The 18,738-nt window shown below is 41.4% G+C and overlaps 1 protein-coding gene across 1 annotated transcript; it reads left to right on the top strand.

Moving 5' to 3' along the window:
* Positions 1–5,681: 5,681 nt before the first annotated feature.
* LOC139923160 (uncharacterized) lies at positions 5,682–12,487 on the top strand. Its single transcript, XM_078291192.1, has 10 exons — positions 5,682–5,751; positions 6,043–6,221; positions 7,373–7,444; positions 7,681–7,758; positions 8,251–8,578; positions 9,117–9,295; positions 9,459–9,530; positions 9,850–9,927; positions 10,685–10,870; positions 11,788–12,487. The coding sequence occupies exons 1-10, from the start codon at positions 5,682–5,684 to the stop codon at positions 11,920–11,922; spliced, it is 1,377 nt and encodes a 458-aa protein (XP_078147318.1). The 3' UTR covers positions 11,923–12,487.
* The last annotated feature ends 6,251 nt before the right edge of the window (positions 12,488–18,738 follow it).

Raw genomic sequence — 18,738 nt, 5'->3', positions numbered from 1 at the left:
ACGGAGGCCCCGCAACTCACAGCAGAGCTCCCCCCTGCCCCCAGAGTGACCTTTGACCTTTGAACCAGGAAGTGGGAGCTCCGTGGGTCGGTCCTGACCCGACCCAAAGTCTGACTCTGACCTTTGAAATGTCCCGTGTATAGAAGTGAAGGAGCTTGTGTTTAAATACGCACGTTGTATTTTTTTTTTCCTCTGCACCTGCACACTTTGTCTCGCCGTGATACACACTCGCCGTCATACACACTTTCACCTGTGCAACGATGATGAGTGAGGAAGAGCCACACTGCCCTTCAAGGAAAACAAATGGCTGAGAGCTACAGCCAGTCTCCAGAGACGAGAATCCGGGACCAGAATCGTAATCGCCGAGGTCTGACCAATGGGAGAGCGGGATGTTTTCTACCTTCTCTTTGATACCAGGAAGTCAGACCCGACGACGCCACCGGAGGTTCAAGTCTAGAGTGTGCAACCATCGCAAAGAACAAACAACCACTGCCTTCACTGTCTATCTTACACTTGTTGACTGAAATCACACAAGCTGAGCGAACTGGCACGATTCAGCTTCTTTTTTTATTTACTTCTGCGTTTTAGAGGTGTGTGTTTGTGCTATGAACGCTGCTTTTCGATCCTAACAGCGGCGGATGTTTTGCTCCGTTGAACGCAGCCCAAGAACATAGCATCATGGTTCTTCTCAGCACTAATAAAGCTTTTTTTTTTTTTTAGTTTGGACGGACCTTGTAGGATCATAAGACTGAAATACTCTGTGCAGCTTCTCTGAGGTCCACTAACAGACTGTGGCGCCTCCTTGTGGCCTGTTGTAGTAACTGCACTCGTTTCTTTCTAAAAAAGCCTTTTGAGGAGCACCTGAGTTCACTCTTCCAGTTCATGGGACATTACAGCAAACTGATTTTGGAGTCGGGACAAAAGCTTTGCTATTGTTGTTACAGTATTTTCATCTACAAAACAAAAAAAGTGATTTTCTAATAACGTGGCAGTGAGATGTTGTGATTCGAATGTAACTCATTTTATGGTGTGGATCGTGGGTTGAGTGATTTTTATACCAGATCTGGGTCAATTGGCGAATAAATTATTTCAATTATGTTTGAGATTTGACTGCCGCTTACTTAGAATTCACACCGAGTTGAATTTTGTTAATTTAGTTTCAATTGGTTTGATTGGTCTAGATACAGTATGTCCAGCCATATTCAGTTAGATGCATTTGAGTGATTCCAAAACAGGATTTTGACCCAGGTCTGTTTTCTACAGTTTGTTGAAATAATCCACTTTCTAAAAGGGTAAAAGTAAATTGAATGTTCACACACCCAGATCCAAACCCAAATTTCACCAAACTCAACTACAGCCACTTTGCTTTGATGTACAACAGCAGGACCAGGTTCAGGTCACTCAATTTAAGCTGCCATTTTCAAAGTCCGCTTCATTTACTCACGACGGGGAATTCATTCCTGATGTTTTCTAAACACATTGGACATGAAAACCTTTTTATGATTCAATTTTTTTCAATGTTTGAATTGAAAAATAACCGACCCCTAGATTCAATAACTGAGAAAAAAGTTCTCTCTGCATTTTAGCTACGGTTTGCTATATTAATATATATTTCTCTAAATATTGACATTGGCTTGTAATTCACTTTACACACACTGAGGTTTTCAAACGAAAGCTTCAAATTTAATTAATTTTTATTTCCTTCTTTTTCTTACACTTGTGATGTTGGCGACTTTGTAATCACTCGTGTGTTTGTCCCCAGCACTGCTGTGTATTTGTAAAGCTGAACCCCAGTTTGATTACACACACTGTCTGTAACCTCATTTTGTTGACATGAAGGGTTGGAACTGAACTCTGACACAGTTATATAGCTCTTATAGATTTGCACTCTGTAATCATTTCGATATTGAATTAGTTGTATCAACTGAATATTAGTCTTTATGTTAATGTAACTTAATTTAATCAGGTTGTCCTGGTGACTTCACAGTCATAAGCCAAGAGGGCAGCCATGTTGAAAGCAGGCACACACAACACACACATCAACAGTAAGAACCATAATGTCCTTATAATGGGAAAAGCATGAACGTTTTGTATAAAATCCGTTTTGATGGAGCTTGCAGTGAATTTTTTTTTTTTTTTTTCGTACGTCAAAACACTTATGACCCTCCTCTTCACTCACATTCCCCCCGCACTATGAATGTAACCTCGCCTTGATCTGAACACACTGCCACACTGAACTACAGCTGTCAGCTTAGAGGACTACAACACCCAAATATCACTTAGTCCAACCAGAGTCACCCAGCTAACACAAACCCTGTCATGCTCTCAACGCCTCATTTTATACAAACGGCATAATCCAGACCAAAGTTGATAAGAACTTTACAATAAAGAGTTTATATCGGTGTGTTTTTGACAGTTTTTTGTTGCTTTAATGGAACAAAAAACAGAAAAATAAACTGAATTCATACACAGTCAGGCTACAGTTCAATCTGATCACGTTGTTTGAAATTATTCGGGATGTGTCACACTTCGAAAATTGATTTTGATGAAGTCCTGGAGCTACTGTGTTCCCTGTTTACACTTGTAGAGAATGTATTCTAATACAGAATAGTAACTGACTTTATTTCTGGAGTTGGAGGTTTGCAGGAGCAGCATTAAACACATGAGGCAGGAGCAAAGACACTCAAATGATTTAAAACGAATCCTTTGATGTGGAAATTCAGTCTCGGGATCAAATAATTCAAGGTCCAATAATAAAAAAAGAAAAGGTCCAAAATGTCTCTGCCCTCTGTCTGTCTCAGCAGAATGTACCAAAGGTTTGGGCCTTATGCAAGTTTGTCTTTCTGATTTTACTGCCACACGAAGACGTTTAGCCCGGCTGCCTCACACTTAACCAACCACTATTTCTGTACAGTCCACCTCACTTCTAAATTTGAATGTTTGTCAGCACTTCTCTCCTATAATAAAATGCCATCACCGGCGACTGCCTGCCTGTTTTTGTGTCTACATCAGAGGCAGACCAGGATCTGATAGCGTTTGAAATCCTTTTCAACATTTGTAAAAGAGGTTTGTCCTGGTTCCTGGCCGCTGGTTCCTACTGTCTGTACCGGGTAGATCTGTCAAGCTCTGATAGGAGTATCTGAAAGTATTTCAAATGGTATTCAGATCCGAGTCTGGCCGGCGCTCCACTCTCTATGCAAAGCTTTTTTTTTCTCTTCATGTCACTCTGATTGTAATGAAATGAACAGGATAATAAATGGAATTGACGGTTTTGTGTCCTGTCTCTCTCTCTGTATATTGTTTTTCAAGCAAATATTCCATCATGTCAGATTTCTATATATAATAGTTATTATTGACAAAAGAGATTGATACTTTCATCCTCTATTAGTGGATTAGTCCTCTCCACCATCATATATTGTTAATCAGCAGTTTGGTTTTAAACTTAAGTTCTCCACATGGGGGAGCCAAACATCAACCTTTAAACCAAAACCCTTCCGCAGCCACGAGGACTTCTTTGAATATCAAAGTCACTTTTTTCTTCAAGTACAATACATACACAGCATCAGTATGACCCAGTGGCTCAAAGTGATAAACAGCTCTCTGTGAAGTTTGATCTTCTGGGTTCAAACTTAGGCCCACTTTCCACTCTCAGGTTGTAAGTACATTTTGAAAGCCAACATCCCAAACAAAGGCTGAAAAGCTCTGAAGCTGTATGACCCAGTGGCTCAAAGAGCTGCACAGCCACTTGAAAGGTTTTAGGTTCTGGGTTCAAGGTTCAGCTCAGTTTCCACTCTTGGGTTGCATGGAAGTTTTGAAAACTAACAGCCCAAGTAAAGACATAAAAGCTCTGAGAAAAAGGACAGCAGAAACTGATGGTTACAAAGTTTGACACCTCTATGAAGGTTCTGAGATTGTGAGTTCAAACCTGTATGTGTGTATGTTTGAGACTTGAAAGATTGAAAAGCTCTTGCAAAAACTGCTCTGAAGCAGTATGACCCAGTGTTGGAAGGCTGCCTGAAAGTTTTAAGGTTGTGGGTTCAAGCCTGAGTCAGTCAGTGAATTTTGAGGTCCGACAGCCAGAGGAAAGACTTAAAAGCACTCAGAGAAGAGCTGTGAGTGTGATGGGGACCTGGTGGTGTGACGGAGTCACAGACTCCTTAATCGTCTCGTCTGAGAACATGAGAACGGGCTGAGAGTCAAACCAAGAACCTTCTACATGACAAGCATCTACTTATCTCACTGACCTACGGCCAAGGACTTCCTCCATCTCATTCATCAGCTTATTTATCTAGGTGTTCTAACTACTGATGATAGCTAGCATGATTGTATCTTGTGAAAACACAAGAAGACTTGAGGTTTGGTTTGAATGTGTATTTCTTTGGAGCGGCCTATAGGAGCCAGTCGGTGCACCAGTCAGGTTAAAGACATTACAGACTGGTTTAAACAAGAACATTTATCCCCATGAGGGATTGAACCAACACTCAGACTGTCAGACAGTGCCAAATAAACCAGCTGCTTATGCTGCTGAGCTACTTCTGAGTTTGGTGAGACTCTTGTTGATCATCTTATTTCTACAAGTGTTCACACTACTGACAACAATAACTTCTAAGTTCTTTTTCCGCTTAAGATTTTTTACTTTTACTCACTACATTTCAAAAGAGAAATCTATACTTTCTACTCACTACATTTTCAAAACAGACTCATTACTCTCAGGAAATAATCAACAGATTTTTTTTCAGTCAGCTTCCATCCAAGTTGATCAAGTGCCAAATGTGATTGGTTGCTTGTTCACCAAAGCGACACCAACTAGGAGTCTTCCTCCCTAATTCCTGTACCATACAGTTCCTGCTAAGAGTGCTTTCATCCTACCGTGTTTTAATAACCTCTCTCTTCTCTGGCAATAGCAGTTCCATCAATCTCACCTATTAGTGTGAAACTTCAACATGAACTTAGTGACACTGATCTCTCTATTCTCTATTCAATGTGCATAGTGCCTGAATACATGTATGTGTGCTGTCTGATCAAAGGAATGTGCAAATATATATATTTCTCTTTGATTATATTGGTTAAGTATAGATTATGCATTGATTATGAAAATAACATACTTTCCTTTAAAGGTGAAGATAACATAATTTCCTTCAACACAACATTTAGGTAGTCCATAAGAGAGAGAGAAATAGCTAGATGACACTGCTGCTCAGCTTTCCCACCCTAAATCCTAACTTCAGCCATCAGTGAGGAAATAGCATAACTCTCCCCAGAAATTCTGAATTGTTGGACCCAATGCTATAAAATGGCACATGCATGTCACGGAAACAGATGGGATATTGCAAGCCGAAAGTTGGGGAAAGAGCAATGAGTCCAATATCTAAAATGTCGTACTTGTTCTCATAATGCGGAGTGAGAAAAGATGAATTGTATTAGAGACGAAACAGAGCTGGAGAAGTGCAGTGGGAGGGTGGAGGAGGATGTGTTGTTTTGCAGGCAGACATCCAGCTCTCCCTTAACACTTCCCCTCCCACCAACAAGGTCACTAAACGTGCAAGTTTTTGTCTCATGACTCTGAAGTGTTAAGAAGTTATCTTGTTGGATGGAAACACACAAACACGCCCTCTCCTCTCCCTTTTGTTTGCAAGTATAATAACTAACTCTTGGAACTCTCAGTACATTCGGTATGAGAAATGCAGAGCCAGAAGTCGGGTTTCCTTAGAAGCCTGCTATCCAAATGGCAGTCCCAGGCAACTCTCATGGGTAACTCTTTAACTTTTTAAACACTTTATAGTAGGAATGGGACGATATGCTTATCTCACGATACGAGTCGATAGGCAATAACAAATTCTGATTTGTTTTTTTCTGAGACACAAATCTTTCTAGCGATGGTATTGGCTTGCTAGAATGTAAACAACAATTTAAAAATGTCAGTCCCATCCTTACTTACATTCGATTTAGAGTACAGTGATATATGATATGATGGTTGATATGATATATGATAGTTTGGTGTGAAACTCAATATTAAGCATAATGGACCTCCTTTTCTCCCAGGTAAAGCAGTACTCCCTGTGTTGCTGGTAGTCAGACTGGTGACACTGGGAGTCGCAGGGCAGACAGTCTGGCTAGATGACTTTAAGGAGTTTGTCTGTAATACTCGACGAGAAGGCTGCAGTGAGGTCTGTTTCAATAGAGCCACTCCTGTGTCTCCCATCCGTTTATGGACCCTACAGGTAGTAACATTAAAATCCCTTATTTGTCCCCAATGCCAGTCAATTTATTTTTTAAATAAACCCTTTCTTTTGCAATTGTTCATCTGTAATGTCAAGTAACCAGGCTGCAGATTGGAGTTTTATTGTGCTTCATGTGCTGGTGGGAAAGTCTGACATCCGGGACTTCCAAGTCTCTCCTGTGCTGTTTTGTTCAATAGGGTCTGGAGACATACAGTAAACAAACACAGATGTCCTGCAGCTTGACAAGTTAATCTGATGACCTTGATTCCAACAAATGTTGGGTTAGTCCTCAATAAAGGAGCATTTATGTGTTTTCTTAATGTTGACTGACACAAAACTTTATTTTTCGGCTTGTTGAGAAGGTTAAAGGTCACCATTGCGTCATAACTTGACATCCAATTTTTTGAGGACATTCATGTGTAATTTCAAACTAGAAAATTAGTTTTTCCGATATATTCGATAGCACATGAATGCACAATTTGCCCCACAAACATTTCCATTTTTATTGGGTGAGTTAAACCCCCCTCAGTGGGCGGAGCCTAGTGGCCTAGTTAGCTAACTGGCAAACATAAATGGCAAAGAAGGAACTCTGGCCACAATATGAATAAAAACATAAATGGCAATGACTTCTTTTTTCATTCATTCATAACCACAGCATTCGTGATTTTAGAAGATCAGTAGGATAGCTAACTAGCTTACCTAAATTGCTATAGGCTAGTATGGCTAGTTTGAACTTGAAATAACTTGCGCTCTGAAAGACTGTGGTTCTTGGGCTCCACCGATTGAGGTTTAACACAACCACTGAGATTAACCAGCTCTTCCTCCTAGGCCTATTTGAAAACCACCATACAGGCAGTTCTTGTCTTCCTACCATTTGAACTTAAATTTCCCCTTAACTTTCCATTTAACTATGTAAACCCTGCTTGAAGACCTAGCTTGCAGCTAGCAGCAGCCACTGGCTTCAAGAAAGAATGCTAACTATACAACAAGCTATTTTCCTGTTAAGTCAAAAACTACAACAGCAAAACATGACGCTTTTTCCCACACTGTGGCAAGCTTCTATTACTACTACTACTATTACTACTACTACTACTACTGATACTAATAATCATAAAAATAATAATAGTCTATAGTAATGTGTTTCTCTTTAGTTGATTCTGGTTTTGGCTTCTGGTCTTGTTTTCCTCTGCTACCTGGTCCACCTCACCAACCAGGAAAACCAGGTGAGTGGATACCGTAAAACTTCTAATAAACAACTCATCTCAGATCTAAGGAGAATGAAATCTGTGAGATACCGTATATTTCTAATAAATGCCTGAAATAACGCTCTTTTCCATGATCCACAGCATATTCAGAAATGTATGGCTGTTGTGCCACATCTATTTCGTTTAGTTGTAGAGCATTAAAATAAGAACTATGTCTGCTCTGTTGTACTCTAAAGATGCTTATTTTGCTCTAGGTGAAGCAAGGAGGGGAGGTCAAAGGTCACACAATGGGGGCATATCTGGCCTGCATGGCCTCTGTCATCCTCTTGGAGGTGAAGCCATACAAACACACGCACACACACACACACACACACACACACACACACACACACACACACACTCAATCACATACATACACTTTAAGTCGCCTCCACTGCAGTTACAATAAAAATTAATAGGGCAACAAAGTGCCTGCCAATATGGAAGCTGTGTCCCAGGAATATAAGGATTCAAAACACACACACTTATTTACTTGTTCCTTATTTACCAAACAATTTAGTATATACTGCCTCACTGCCTTTATAGTAAGAAGTCACAACTGAATCCAAAAAGGCCAAAAAGAGAGCCTGGAAATCAGATATGGCTTGAGTTTGAGAATTTGAAAAATGTTGCCTTTATCGAATATAACCTTAATCAATCTCAGATAATTTAGTTAGCCTAAATGAGAGCACCATGTATTAAAAGATGTCACTTCACATCCAATATGTTAAAGAGTAAGATGACAAAATCATGTGGCACTTCAATGGATTGTGCTTCTATTCCAGGTTGGATTTGTTGTGGCGCAGTTGTTCCTCTACGGTTTCCAGGTGATGCCGAACCTAGATTGTGCGCGGACGCCGTGTCCTTATGTCACCCACTGCGTCGCTCCCAGGGCGCAGCAGAAGACGGCGTTCCTGCTTATCATGTTCTCCGTGTCCTGCTTGTCGCTTCTGCTGAGCGTGGCGGAGGCGGCGTGCGTGTTGCAGAGAGCCAGGCCGTGGGAGAGGCAACAGGCCGGCGCAAAGTCCCTTCAGCCGGGGTCAAAGGTCGAGGAGAGGCGGCACTTCCTGAGTCAGCTGCTGGCCAGGTGGCATTCCCCGGCCAGTCTCCGAGGTAATGGCTCTGAAAGGAAATAACAACAACAAAAATAACAGCAACAACAATTCTACTCATTTTCAATAATAGAACATTTCAGTGACAGTCCTGGAACAACAGGTGATATGTTGCCTGACATTTCCAAATTAGGTCTATTTAGGAAATATGCCTTACTTCCCTTTGCTGTCAAATTGTTTTGTGTGTCACAGCCAAACGGTAACAAGTATCAAAGTTCTGCGATACAAAGATGATGTAGGCAGTTGAAACATGCTGTGTGGAAAATTTTGTGGAGATAGGATCAACTTTGCATGAGAGATAGCAAAAAATAGGTTTTGCATAAAATTAAAAATGGCGGAAAAACTATCATGTCAGAAATGAAGACTTTGTAGACTAACATATAGTAATTTCAGGATTTCTCCCTCTCTCTCCTGTCTTGCCTGTCACGCTCCACTGTCAGCTATCAAATAAAGCCAAAATGCTGAAAATAATCTCTCAAAAAAGTGTTTTCTTTTCTATCTTTGAGTAAGCAGTCCGCCTCTCTGCTCCTCTCTCCCAGGTAAAACAGTCCTCCCGGTGTTGCAGCTGACCAGGCTTGTTATAGTCGGGGCAGCGGTGCGGCCGGTCTGGCAGGACGAACTGTCGGAGTTTGTCTGTGATAGTAGGGAACCAGGCTGCAAGCATGCCGTCCACAACCAAAACTTCCCCTTCTCCTTGCCTCTGTACTGGAGTCTGCAGGTACCAGTGGTTTTATTAGAGTTAGAGACAGAGAAAGGGGGACAACAATGATCAATTAGCCGTGCCAAATTCTGCCAGGGAGACATCTTTAGCTGGCATAAAAGGCATAATTCTTCTTCTTGTAGTACTAATAATATTTTATTCATTGATTCTTTCTCTCTAGGTGTGTCTCGTTTTGGCTCTTGGTCTGATTTTCCTCTGCTACTTGGACCACTTCACCAACAAGAAAAATCAGGCAAGTAGATAATGCAACACTTCTATTAAATGAAATGAAAAGAAGCCTGGATACTGTAAAACTTCTAATAATTCTCAGGGTCTATTCAAAGATGATTTTCCTGTAAAACCAGGTGAGTGGGTAAGTGGATACTGTGATTCCCTGTAGCAGGATCTCTTATTTATTTCCCCCCCCCTATTTTTAGCTCCAGTTATACGATATTTTGGTAAATGCACTAATGTTTTAGGCTTTGTTTATGTTCAGGGCAATATTGATCTCAAGTCTAGTAGTTTTTTGACTGTTGGCCGTTCTAACTCTAAATGTGATTCTATTCCACCAGGAGAAGCCAGCGTCTGGGGTTAAAGGTCACTCATTGAGGGCATATTTGGCCTGCCTGTCTGCTGTCATCCTGGTGGATGTAAGACCATTCACACACACACACCAACACAAATACACACAACTTATATTCCCCCAGCTATAGTGTAAAGTATACATTCATGTTGCTCCAGGGATGAGATGAGAGTCAGGCAGTGGTGGAAGACTCAAATGCTTAGGTAGAAATACTTTAATGGAACATTACTGCAGTAATGTGTGAGAGTCCTGTATGTAATATTCTACTTGGGTGAAACTATCAAAGTATTAGTAATCAAATGTACTTACGCATCGAAAGTAAAAGCATTCATTCTTCAGAAGTCTCCCATCTGAGTGTTTCAGAGTGTTACATTTTCTGTGCATCCCATTTCAGTGGGATGACTTGAGCTTTGCTAATGTGTCATTTTATGATGTCAGAGAAATGTAGTGGAGTAAAAGGTGGAATATTTCCATTTGAAATGTAGTGGAGTAAAAATATAAAGTCTCATTTCTCATTGGAAATACTCAAGTAAATTTCCTCAAAATTGTACTTAAGTACAGTGCTTGAGTAAAGGTACTAAGTTACTTTCCACTACTATAATCAGGACAGATTAGGACACAAGATGAGAAATGAGAATAGTATTAGAAGTAGACAAATCAATTGTTTTGTTTCATCTAAGACGCTTTTTTGACATGGCCTAAGCCTGGGTTCATGGCATTCGGTCCCAGATTTACATAATTACAATAATATACAAGCAAATACATGGCACTTTTTGTCTTTTGCAACAATCAATGTACTGCTCTCCTGGTGGGATCCTCTCCAGGTGGGATTTGCGGCGGGGCAGTGTGTGAATTATGACTTATCCGTGCCGACTCACATCCACGGTAATGCCCGGCCGTGCCCCAGCCAAGTCAGCTGCGTCGTCTCCCGGGCAACGGAGAAGACGGTGTTCACGCTCCTCATGTTCTCACTGGCGTGCGTGTCGGTGCTGCTGAGCCTGGTGGAGATGGTGAGTGCGGTGAATTTAGGTCATGAGGTTGGGGAAGAGGAAGGAGAATGTCCCAACACGCAGTGGTGGAAAAAGTACTCAAATACTATAAGTAAAAGTAGCAATACCACAATGGAAAGATACTTCATTGAAAGTCCTGCATTCAAAGGTTTACTTAAGTAAAAATAGAGATGTATTGGCAGTAAAATGTACTTCAGTATCAACAGTAAAAGTACTCATTCTGAAGAACTGTCCCTTTTTTGATGCATTAACTTGTATGAAGTATTTTAATGTTGTAGGTCTAACTGCTCCATATACTGTTGGGGAGTTTAAACTCTAACAATGCAACATATTTTATGAGCTTATTGTATGTTTTGCATGTAAAACCTTATTCTGCAAATTAACTAGCAACTCCAGCCGTCAGATAAATGTAGTGGAATAAAAAGTACATTATTTCCCTCTGGAATGTAGTGGAGTAAAAGTATAAAGTCGCCCAAAATGGAAATACCATAAGTGCCAGTACCTCAACATTTTACTTAAGTACAGTACTTGAATACATGTACTTAGTTACTTTCCACCTCTGCCCACACAGATCAATAAAGTATCACATTGAATTCTTTGGAAACGTACGCCATTTCTCAGAATGGCTGAGAAAGCGTATTGCTGGTATTGATAACACTCTCTTCTCTTCATTTGCTGTGACATTAATTAAGCCAAGCTGAAACGTTGGCACTTAATAAATGTCACAACAAATAGAGGAGAGGAGTCAAGACGTTCACTTGAAACCAGAGGAATCAACTTTTTAGTTTCAACATATTTTTCTTTAGCAACCTAATTACCTGTCAGTGTAAACAGAATCATTTGACTTAGAAATATTGCGACATATGTCTAATGACTTGGTGAAAAAGCTTACCAAGCTTGTCATTTCTTTTGGCCAGTGTGTAGTGTTGAAGAGGGAGAGGCCATGGGACAGACGACAGGACAACGCAATGACCGACACCTCTGGCCCTCAGATGGGGTCAAAGGTCAACGAAGAAGACGATCGTACCGACACGGCTAAACTCAACATCTAAAGTGGAAAACGTAGTTATGCTTACTTAGAATTCCAGAGATTCTTCATGCTAGCAAGGGGTCCCACCATGCAGGGCCGGATTAACAACCACAGGGCCCCTGGGCACACATGACCTATTGGGCCCCCCTCCCCCCGCTACACACCATAATACATAATTGTGGTTGAGGTCTCTGTATCAATAGAAATCGTGTTTATGTCAAGGTCAACAGACATAGTTTAGTACTCTGTATGCTTGAAGTGCCTCTGTGTAGACAGTGGAAAACGACCGAGTAGAGCTAGTGTGAGAAACTCTCTCTTTTTGGGTCCTGTGTTCAATACCATGACAGAAAGCCGCTCTTCACTTGCAGTATTTCAACCTGAGGAGTAAGTCTGACAGACCGCCTCGGCTCTTTTACACTCATATTCTATTTACCCATTCACACTTTTGTTTGTTGTGAATGTGCAATGTGCTTCAGGATGCCCAGTCTTCAAAATCAAGTGATTCATCCATACATTGTGCAGCACTGATCAGTATAAAATGAAGAGGCAAAAAAGAGATATTATCTTTATGTCTAAGAGTCAATTATGGGTAAAAAAAAAAACCCTGGTGGGTCTCTGAGTCTATTAATGAATGAATAAGCAGACAACAATAAATGAATGTTTTTAAGTCTTCAGTACCTCTCCCGCTGCTCAGTCTCAGCCTAGGATTACACAGTAATGATTTTGAGCTTCTGTTTGTTACTATGTTAAAAATCTCAAGAAAAGCATACCTGGTGTACAAACACAGAATTAGTCATTTAAGACAGACAGCAAGGCTAACAATGTTACAGAAACATATTAATTATCTGTTAGACGTCTGTTCGTTGGGTTTCTAAATTGTGCCTCAATTTCACATTAGGATCCCCTGTTCTTTCCATGAAATAGACAGAACGGGGAAATGTAGGTGAGAGCTATCAGCACTCATTGATTTAACTGATGAAATCCACTTTTTTCATGGAGGAGACAAGTTAAAGAAGGATTTTTAAGGCTTGAAAAAATGGAGACATGTATTGTGTGGACGGTTTGTCGTCTTGTGTATAGTATTATACTGCCCTTCCATCATTTATTTAGAGAGATTTATCCATCGTCCAGATGGGAAATTTCCACACCAGAATCCCATGCAATTACCTCACAGTCTCACAATGTGAAGGAAAGGGTCTTTCAAAATTTCTATCTCCTTCTCTTTTCCTCCCTTCTCTCTCCTCCTCTTTTCCTCCCTGTTTTTTGCCTCCTAACCCCTCTCACTCCCTTCCTCTTGCTCTCTCTGTCAAGGTCAACGCAGGAACAGGTGGCGTTTCCTCTGCAACAGCTCTTATCTTGTCCCTTCTATTCTGTCTAATCTTCTATGATAAAACCAGTCTTGCAATTTCCTTGCAAACTGACTTTGGCTTTGCACAAGGAGAACAAGTTTCATGACCTTGGGCCAAACTATTGACGGTGTAAAATTATCAAATGCCATGTCAAATGGGTACCTTGTTTCTAGAGAGACACTACAATCTGTTTGGATTGGATCCCAGGCTGAAGAGTGCAACAAATATTACCCCAGAACAGGAATGCTTCAAGCTTTTCCAGCCCAGGACCCAAAAAAGACATAAAATAAAAAGTATTAAAAAAAAAAGAGCTGTGGCCCTTTGCTATTTTATTTTTTTGGAACTGAACCCTATTTTGGGTTCTGATCCATAGTTGGAGAACCTCCTACTCTACACGGATTAACTGAGAAGCGTGTTTAATGTCTTTGCTAATCCAATTTCACATCCAATTTAAACACTAATTCAATTTGGCTTCATGAATATCAATATTTGTGCAGAAAAAGTTGATCCCTGGGAGCGTGTGTGTGTGTGCTGCAGAGTTCTTTTTTGTAGAGAGATTATACAAGAATAAAAACACAGGCTGAGTTTCTTAACATTTGCAGGCTGTCAAAATCTTGTATGGCCTTTCCACCCGTCTTCAATCAAGAGTTTTCTCACAAAAACACACACAAACCGATCCTAAACTACACACTGAAGAGCCATACAGTTGTTGTTGTCATAAACGCACATCCAACCCTAATGTTTTGCTCTGTGCTCTGTGTTTTTGCTGTGCCTGACGCAAAAAACAAGTTTATTGCCCCATGTAGACAACAAAGTTCTGTTCTGCTGCACCATACTTTACTGTTCCATTCTATTTCCCCTTTACTGTAAACACTAATCATGCCAGTATTCGCTTTAATACTGACACAGAGCCAAGCTGTTGTGGGTAGACGACATGACCCGGCCTGGAGTGATAAATCACACAGCTTGGGAAAATCTGTTCTGTGGTCTGTATTGCGCAACACTGTTCCTCCCTAAGAAACCAGATAATGCGTGTCAGAGTCTGGCTACACTGAACGATGGGTGTCATGTTGAGCTACCACTAATACTGGCTGCTCTGGACACGTAGTAATCACTTAACTTGGCTTTTGGAACCCCCACTCTGGAAGTCATCCTTAGTACATGAACATAAACATGGTTGAAGTAGACTTGGGTAATATTGTTTTGTGGTACTCATCTCCTTCACTTCAGAGCAAGTGATTTATGAGACTAGTCTCTACTTGCTTCCTCTGACTTCAACATCTGTGTGAGATAAACAATAACATAACACCTCCTATCTTACTTGTGCTTAGAATGAACTTATTGCACTACAAAGACTGTGAAAAAAGGTGCGTATCTTACTGAATTAGACAAATTATGAACAAGTCATATGGCCAAATCTTTGACATCATTGACCTATGTACATCTCTTGTCTGAAATCAATCTGCAAGATATAGCTGTTCATATTTTATTTTTTGCAGCCTATGTTTTATATTCTTCCGGTTTGGGAGTGTCAACCTGTTATTTCATGGCCACAGCGGTGACCATCTACCATCATCACCTCTATGGGTAGAAAAATGCAATTACATCCTGAACTCTGCAGTGGATAATGAACAATGGAAATCACTCAACACTTTTGTCTTTCTTTAGAAGCCTAAGATTCTAGTCTCCACTCACATCAGAGTTATCTGTCTGGAGGACAGTGTTACAGTCAGTACCTTGGCCCTGATGACACCGCCATAGTGGAGGAACAACCATCCAAGGTGATCATCACTGAAATCGTCACCCAGGTTACTCACAAAGAGGTTGATGCCCAGGGAGATGGAAAGCGAGAAGTTTAGTTTGAGATTTTATTTTAACTAAAAAATTCTATCAAAGCGATTCAAGACTGGTGGAGACGCAGTCATGTTGAATCCAGTGGAGAAGCCGGGCTTGGTGAGTTTGACGTCCATCTTAGGCTCAGCTTAGATTTTCTTTTTGTTCGGTCTGCCTTATCTGAAAATTTGTAGATTCCTGCCAAGTCATTTAATCAAACTCATGTCAGATATGTTGATATGAGAATGTAATGGCAGCGTACCTTGGTGGCGATTACTCTTCCTTAGGCAGTAAACAGTAATGTTTGTCATAACCTGCCTCCAGGCTTTGGACAGTTTGATGCCCTGGGAAGAGGTTACGTCAGATTTGTTTCAACTTAAAAGATCAGAGTGATTTTACAATAATCTTGTCAGCATGCATGGACTACAATACCTGCCTCTGAAGAAGTGATAAGGTTACATTCTCCAAAAGAAGAGGCAGTCCGGTTTGGGTGCTGTCAGTCTCCCATTCATTGTAAACGGAGCAGATGCACATTGTTTATTGGACAAATTTCACAGATTAGAGATTTGATTCTCATGTTTCTGGCTTTCAGAATGATATATTCATATTCACAAATAATGAATACATCGGTCTACCTTCGGGTACACTTATGTATTTTCCTCACACTCTCTCATACCTGCACTCTTCTCTCATTTAGAGTTGCATTTAGGCTTCTTCTATGCCCACAGTATGTCAGCGTGAATTGCTGCCCATTTGTATGTCATCATTAATTGAGGAATGTGGGAAAAAAAACTGTCAGGTCAGGAAACAACATTTGCATTCATGTGACTTTAATCAGTTAATTCCCTGATATAATAGTGCAAAACATTAGAGCGCTGAGCCATGGTTTAGGCACATGGTTTAGGGCCTTTATCAGTTTCCATTTAACGATTTCTTCAAAACATCATCAGAAAAAAACACAAAGAGAGACAAAGAGATATGTTTGAAACTGAGGTAGATATTGCAGTTATGGATGTAACTTACTCTGTTCACTTTTGCTTTGTGTGCACAAGCACAGTTCCAATGGCAAACAAATATTCAGAATATTTATTCATGTATACAGGGATGCATACTGCATAAACAACTTATAAGACCTTAAATGGGATGATTTAGCATCCAGAATACAGTGTGCATGTAATCATAATCAGTAAAGTCAATTTTATGTGAAATGGACTTTCTTAAATTTCAAATTGATTGAATATTAGTTCCACATTAAAAAGACATAACCCACAGGACATTTACACTACACTGAACTGACGACAACCAAAACTTGATTCTGCTGAAGCAAATATACTAAGGCTTTGTGCACAGTAGTAGTCTGTAATTTTGAAAAGTTTCAACTCCTTAAAATGGCCAAATTTGCACTTTGAGCCGGTGGGACATCTTTCTTGCATCACCCAGACCCTGGTTTATAGGAAAAGCCTTGAAAACCACTAAAGAGGATTAAGTGGCTGCTGTGGACAGGAGAGGATTGCTGAAATGTTGCCTCCATGTGTCAAGTTTTCAACTCTGTCAGCTTTGTATCAGTAGCAGCTGTTTATGCCTACCTCATTGATAACATTGCTTTAGTTGTATCATTTTGGGCAACATGTTGTAAACATTCTGATTATGGGTATTTTATGTTTCCATTCCTTGTGAATAATAGACACATTATGAAATGACACTGGAAAGTTGGGGCAAAAAACAAAAAACATCACTGAAATGTTTCAAAGGTGTAAGTATGCATGAAGCCTCAGGATCTCTGTGCAAGTCCATGTGCATCAACAAAACAAGCCCATTCAAGCGTGGTAGAAATACAAAAAAATATTAACTTAATTTATTACATTATTTTTTTTTTTTTTTTAGGCCACTTCCAACAAGACACATGGCTGTTGGTGGACACATTAGTCGTTTCATCGAGGAAAGCCTCTAAACACAAGCTCACCCTGCTGCGGCAGAAGAAGAGTACGTAACTCTTATTCAGATTATCAAGCCGACATGTAAACAAAAGATTAAATTACTCGCATTATCAGATCATCAGGTTGATATGTAAACATGAACAGATTATTCAGCTGCATGGAAACATAGTCAGGGTTTGTCCTCCGCTTGCAGGCAGGAAGGCAGACATGAGGACAGCCAGTATCTCCTACCTGCAGACCGGTCTGGAACAGCTTGGACTGGACTAGATCGGTCTGTACTAGAGAGGGTAGGATTAGCCCGGACTGGCCTTGAATCGCCTGGTCCGACTGTAAGGATCGGAGTGGGCAGGCCGGACGCAAGGACAATCTCCACAGGCCAGGAAGAGGGCACGGCCTGTCTGCGATCGGCTTCTCCCTGTCCCGGCCCTGCATCACCCCGGGCCAGAGTCGAGCGGCTGACGCTCAGCATCTCTGATTGGCTGGCTTCTGGTTCTGACTGTTGGACTGCGGGGACGAACCAATCTGGTTGGTTGGGTTCATTGGTCTGATGATTTGATTGGCGGAGAGGCGAGTAGGTAGAGCTAGATCGGAGACAGGAGCAGAAGCATTTCACCAATTGTAGTCATGACAATAAATCACCATGTTATACATTAAGTTACAATATGGATGGCTGAACTGATTCTTTGCCATAAACTGAATGAACTACAATTGCTTAACAACTACTCAGTATCACAATTTCATGCCCAAGTAACACAACATTGTCCTTACTCCCTACCCATAATATTTTCTAATACTGAGGAATAAGCAGGTACCTAAGCAAAAACTTGTTACGTTTCCATTAAACGGCAATTTTGTTTTAATTTTAACCTTATTACTGACACATCAGATACACAAGGCAGAAGCATCACTAATTGTCAGCTGGCTATTCTCAAGCCCTGTTCTTGAATTTTCCAGTAAAATGGTGGCTCAAGGTGATTTTTTTTCCTACCTGTTGAGTGACATCTGAAGGGAAGAGGAGGGGGAAGGGCAGGCTGGCCAGGTGTGTGTGTTTGGGCTCGCCATGGTCATGTAGTCGTCCTGAGGCGAAGCAGGGCGGCAGCAGCCATCTTGTGGCGACATCATCATGTACCCCGGCCCTTCCTCCTCACCTGGCTCCCAGCTCTCCACCCTGTTGGCTGGAACACCGCAGTGGTCCGCTGTCACCATGGAAATCCCGCCCCAGTGGTCTTCCATCGCCTTGACAACTGGAGGATGACGGTCCATCCTCATTTCCATGTAGCTGCCGGTCTCGGATACAGATCTCAGCCGAGATCTGAAGGGGCTGAGATCTGAGGTGAAGTGGAGAGGAGATTCAGGGTCTGTTTTCTCAGGTCTGCGGGGCTCCAGGTGGCACTGCGTCGCACTAGCCGTGATCTGGGATTGGCCGGGGCTCCTCGAGGGAGAGGACAGGGGAGGAGCAGGTGGTCTCATATGCCCCGCCTTCTCTCTGTACTTGGGTCTGCCGCGTTTTGAGGCCAACAGGGATCGAGGCTGGTTCTCATTGTTGTGGCTGGAGGTCGGCGACCGGCTGAAGTCCGGTAGAGCTCGCAGCGCCCTCATCGCCTCCCGAACCGCCTCATGCATGTGCTGGGCCAGCGTCGGGTCGCCTGCACGGAACGGAAATGAAAAGGGTCAGAGTCCTAGGAGGAGAAGACCAAGGATGGTGGAGCAGGGTAACGC

The sequence above is a fragment of the Centroberyx gerrardi genome, chromosome 21, assembly GCF_048128805.1.
Source record: "Centroberyx gerrardi isolate f3 chromosome 21, fCenGer3.hap1.cur.20231027, whole genome shotgun sequence".
Taxonomy (NCBI): domain Eukaryota; kingdom Metazoa; phylum Chordata; class Actinopteri; order Beryciformes; family Berycidae; genus Centroberyx; species Centroberyx gerrardi.
This window is presented reverse-complemented; position numbering and strand designations above follow the sequence as displayed.

What these genes read in the sequence shown, in the direction of transcription:
- LOC139923160 (XM_078291192.1), top strand. Translation starts at nt 5,682, where the DNA reads ATGCAGAGCCAGAAGTCGGGTTTCCTTAGAAGCCTGCTATCCAAATGG. An exon ending in CTCTGTACTGGAGTCTGCAG is followed by an intron (nt 9,296 to 9,458) that starts GTACCAGTGGTT and finishes CTTTCTCTCTAG; the next exon opens with GTGTGTCTCGTTTTGGCTCT. An exon ending in TCACCAACAAGAAAAATCAG is followed by an intron (nt 9,531 to 9,849) that starts GCAAGTAGATAA and finishes CTATTCCACCAG; the next exon opens with GAGAAGCCAGCGTCTGGGGT.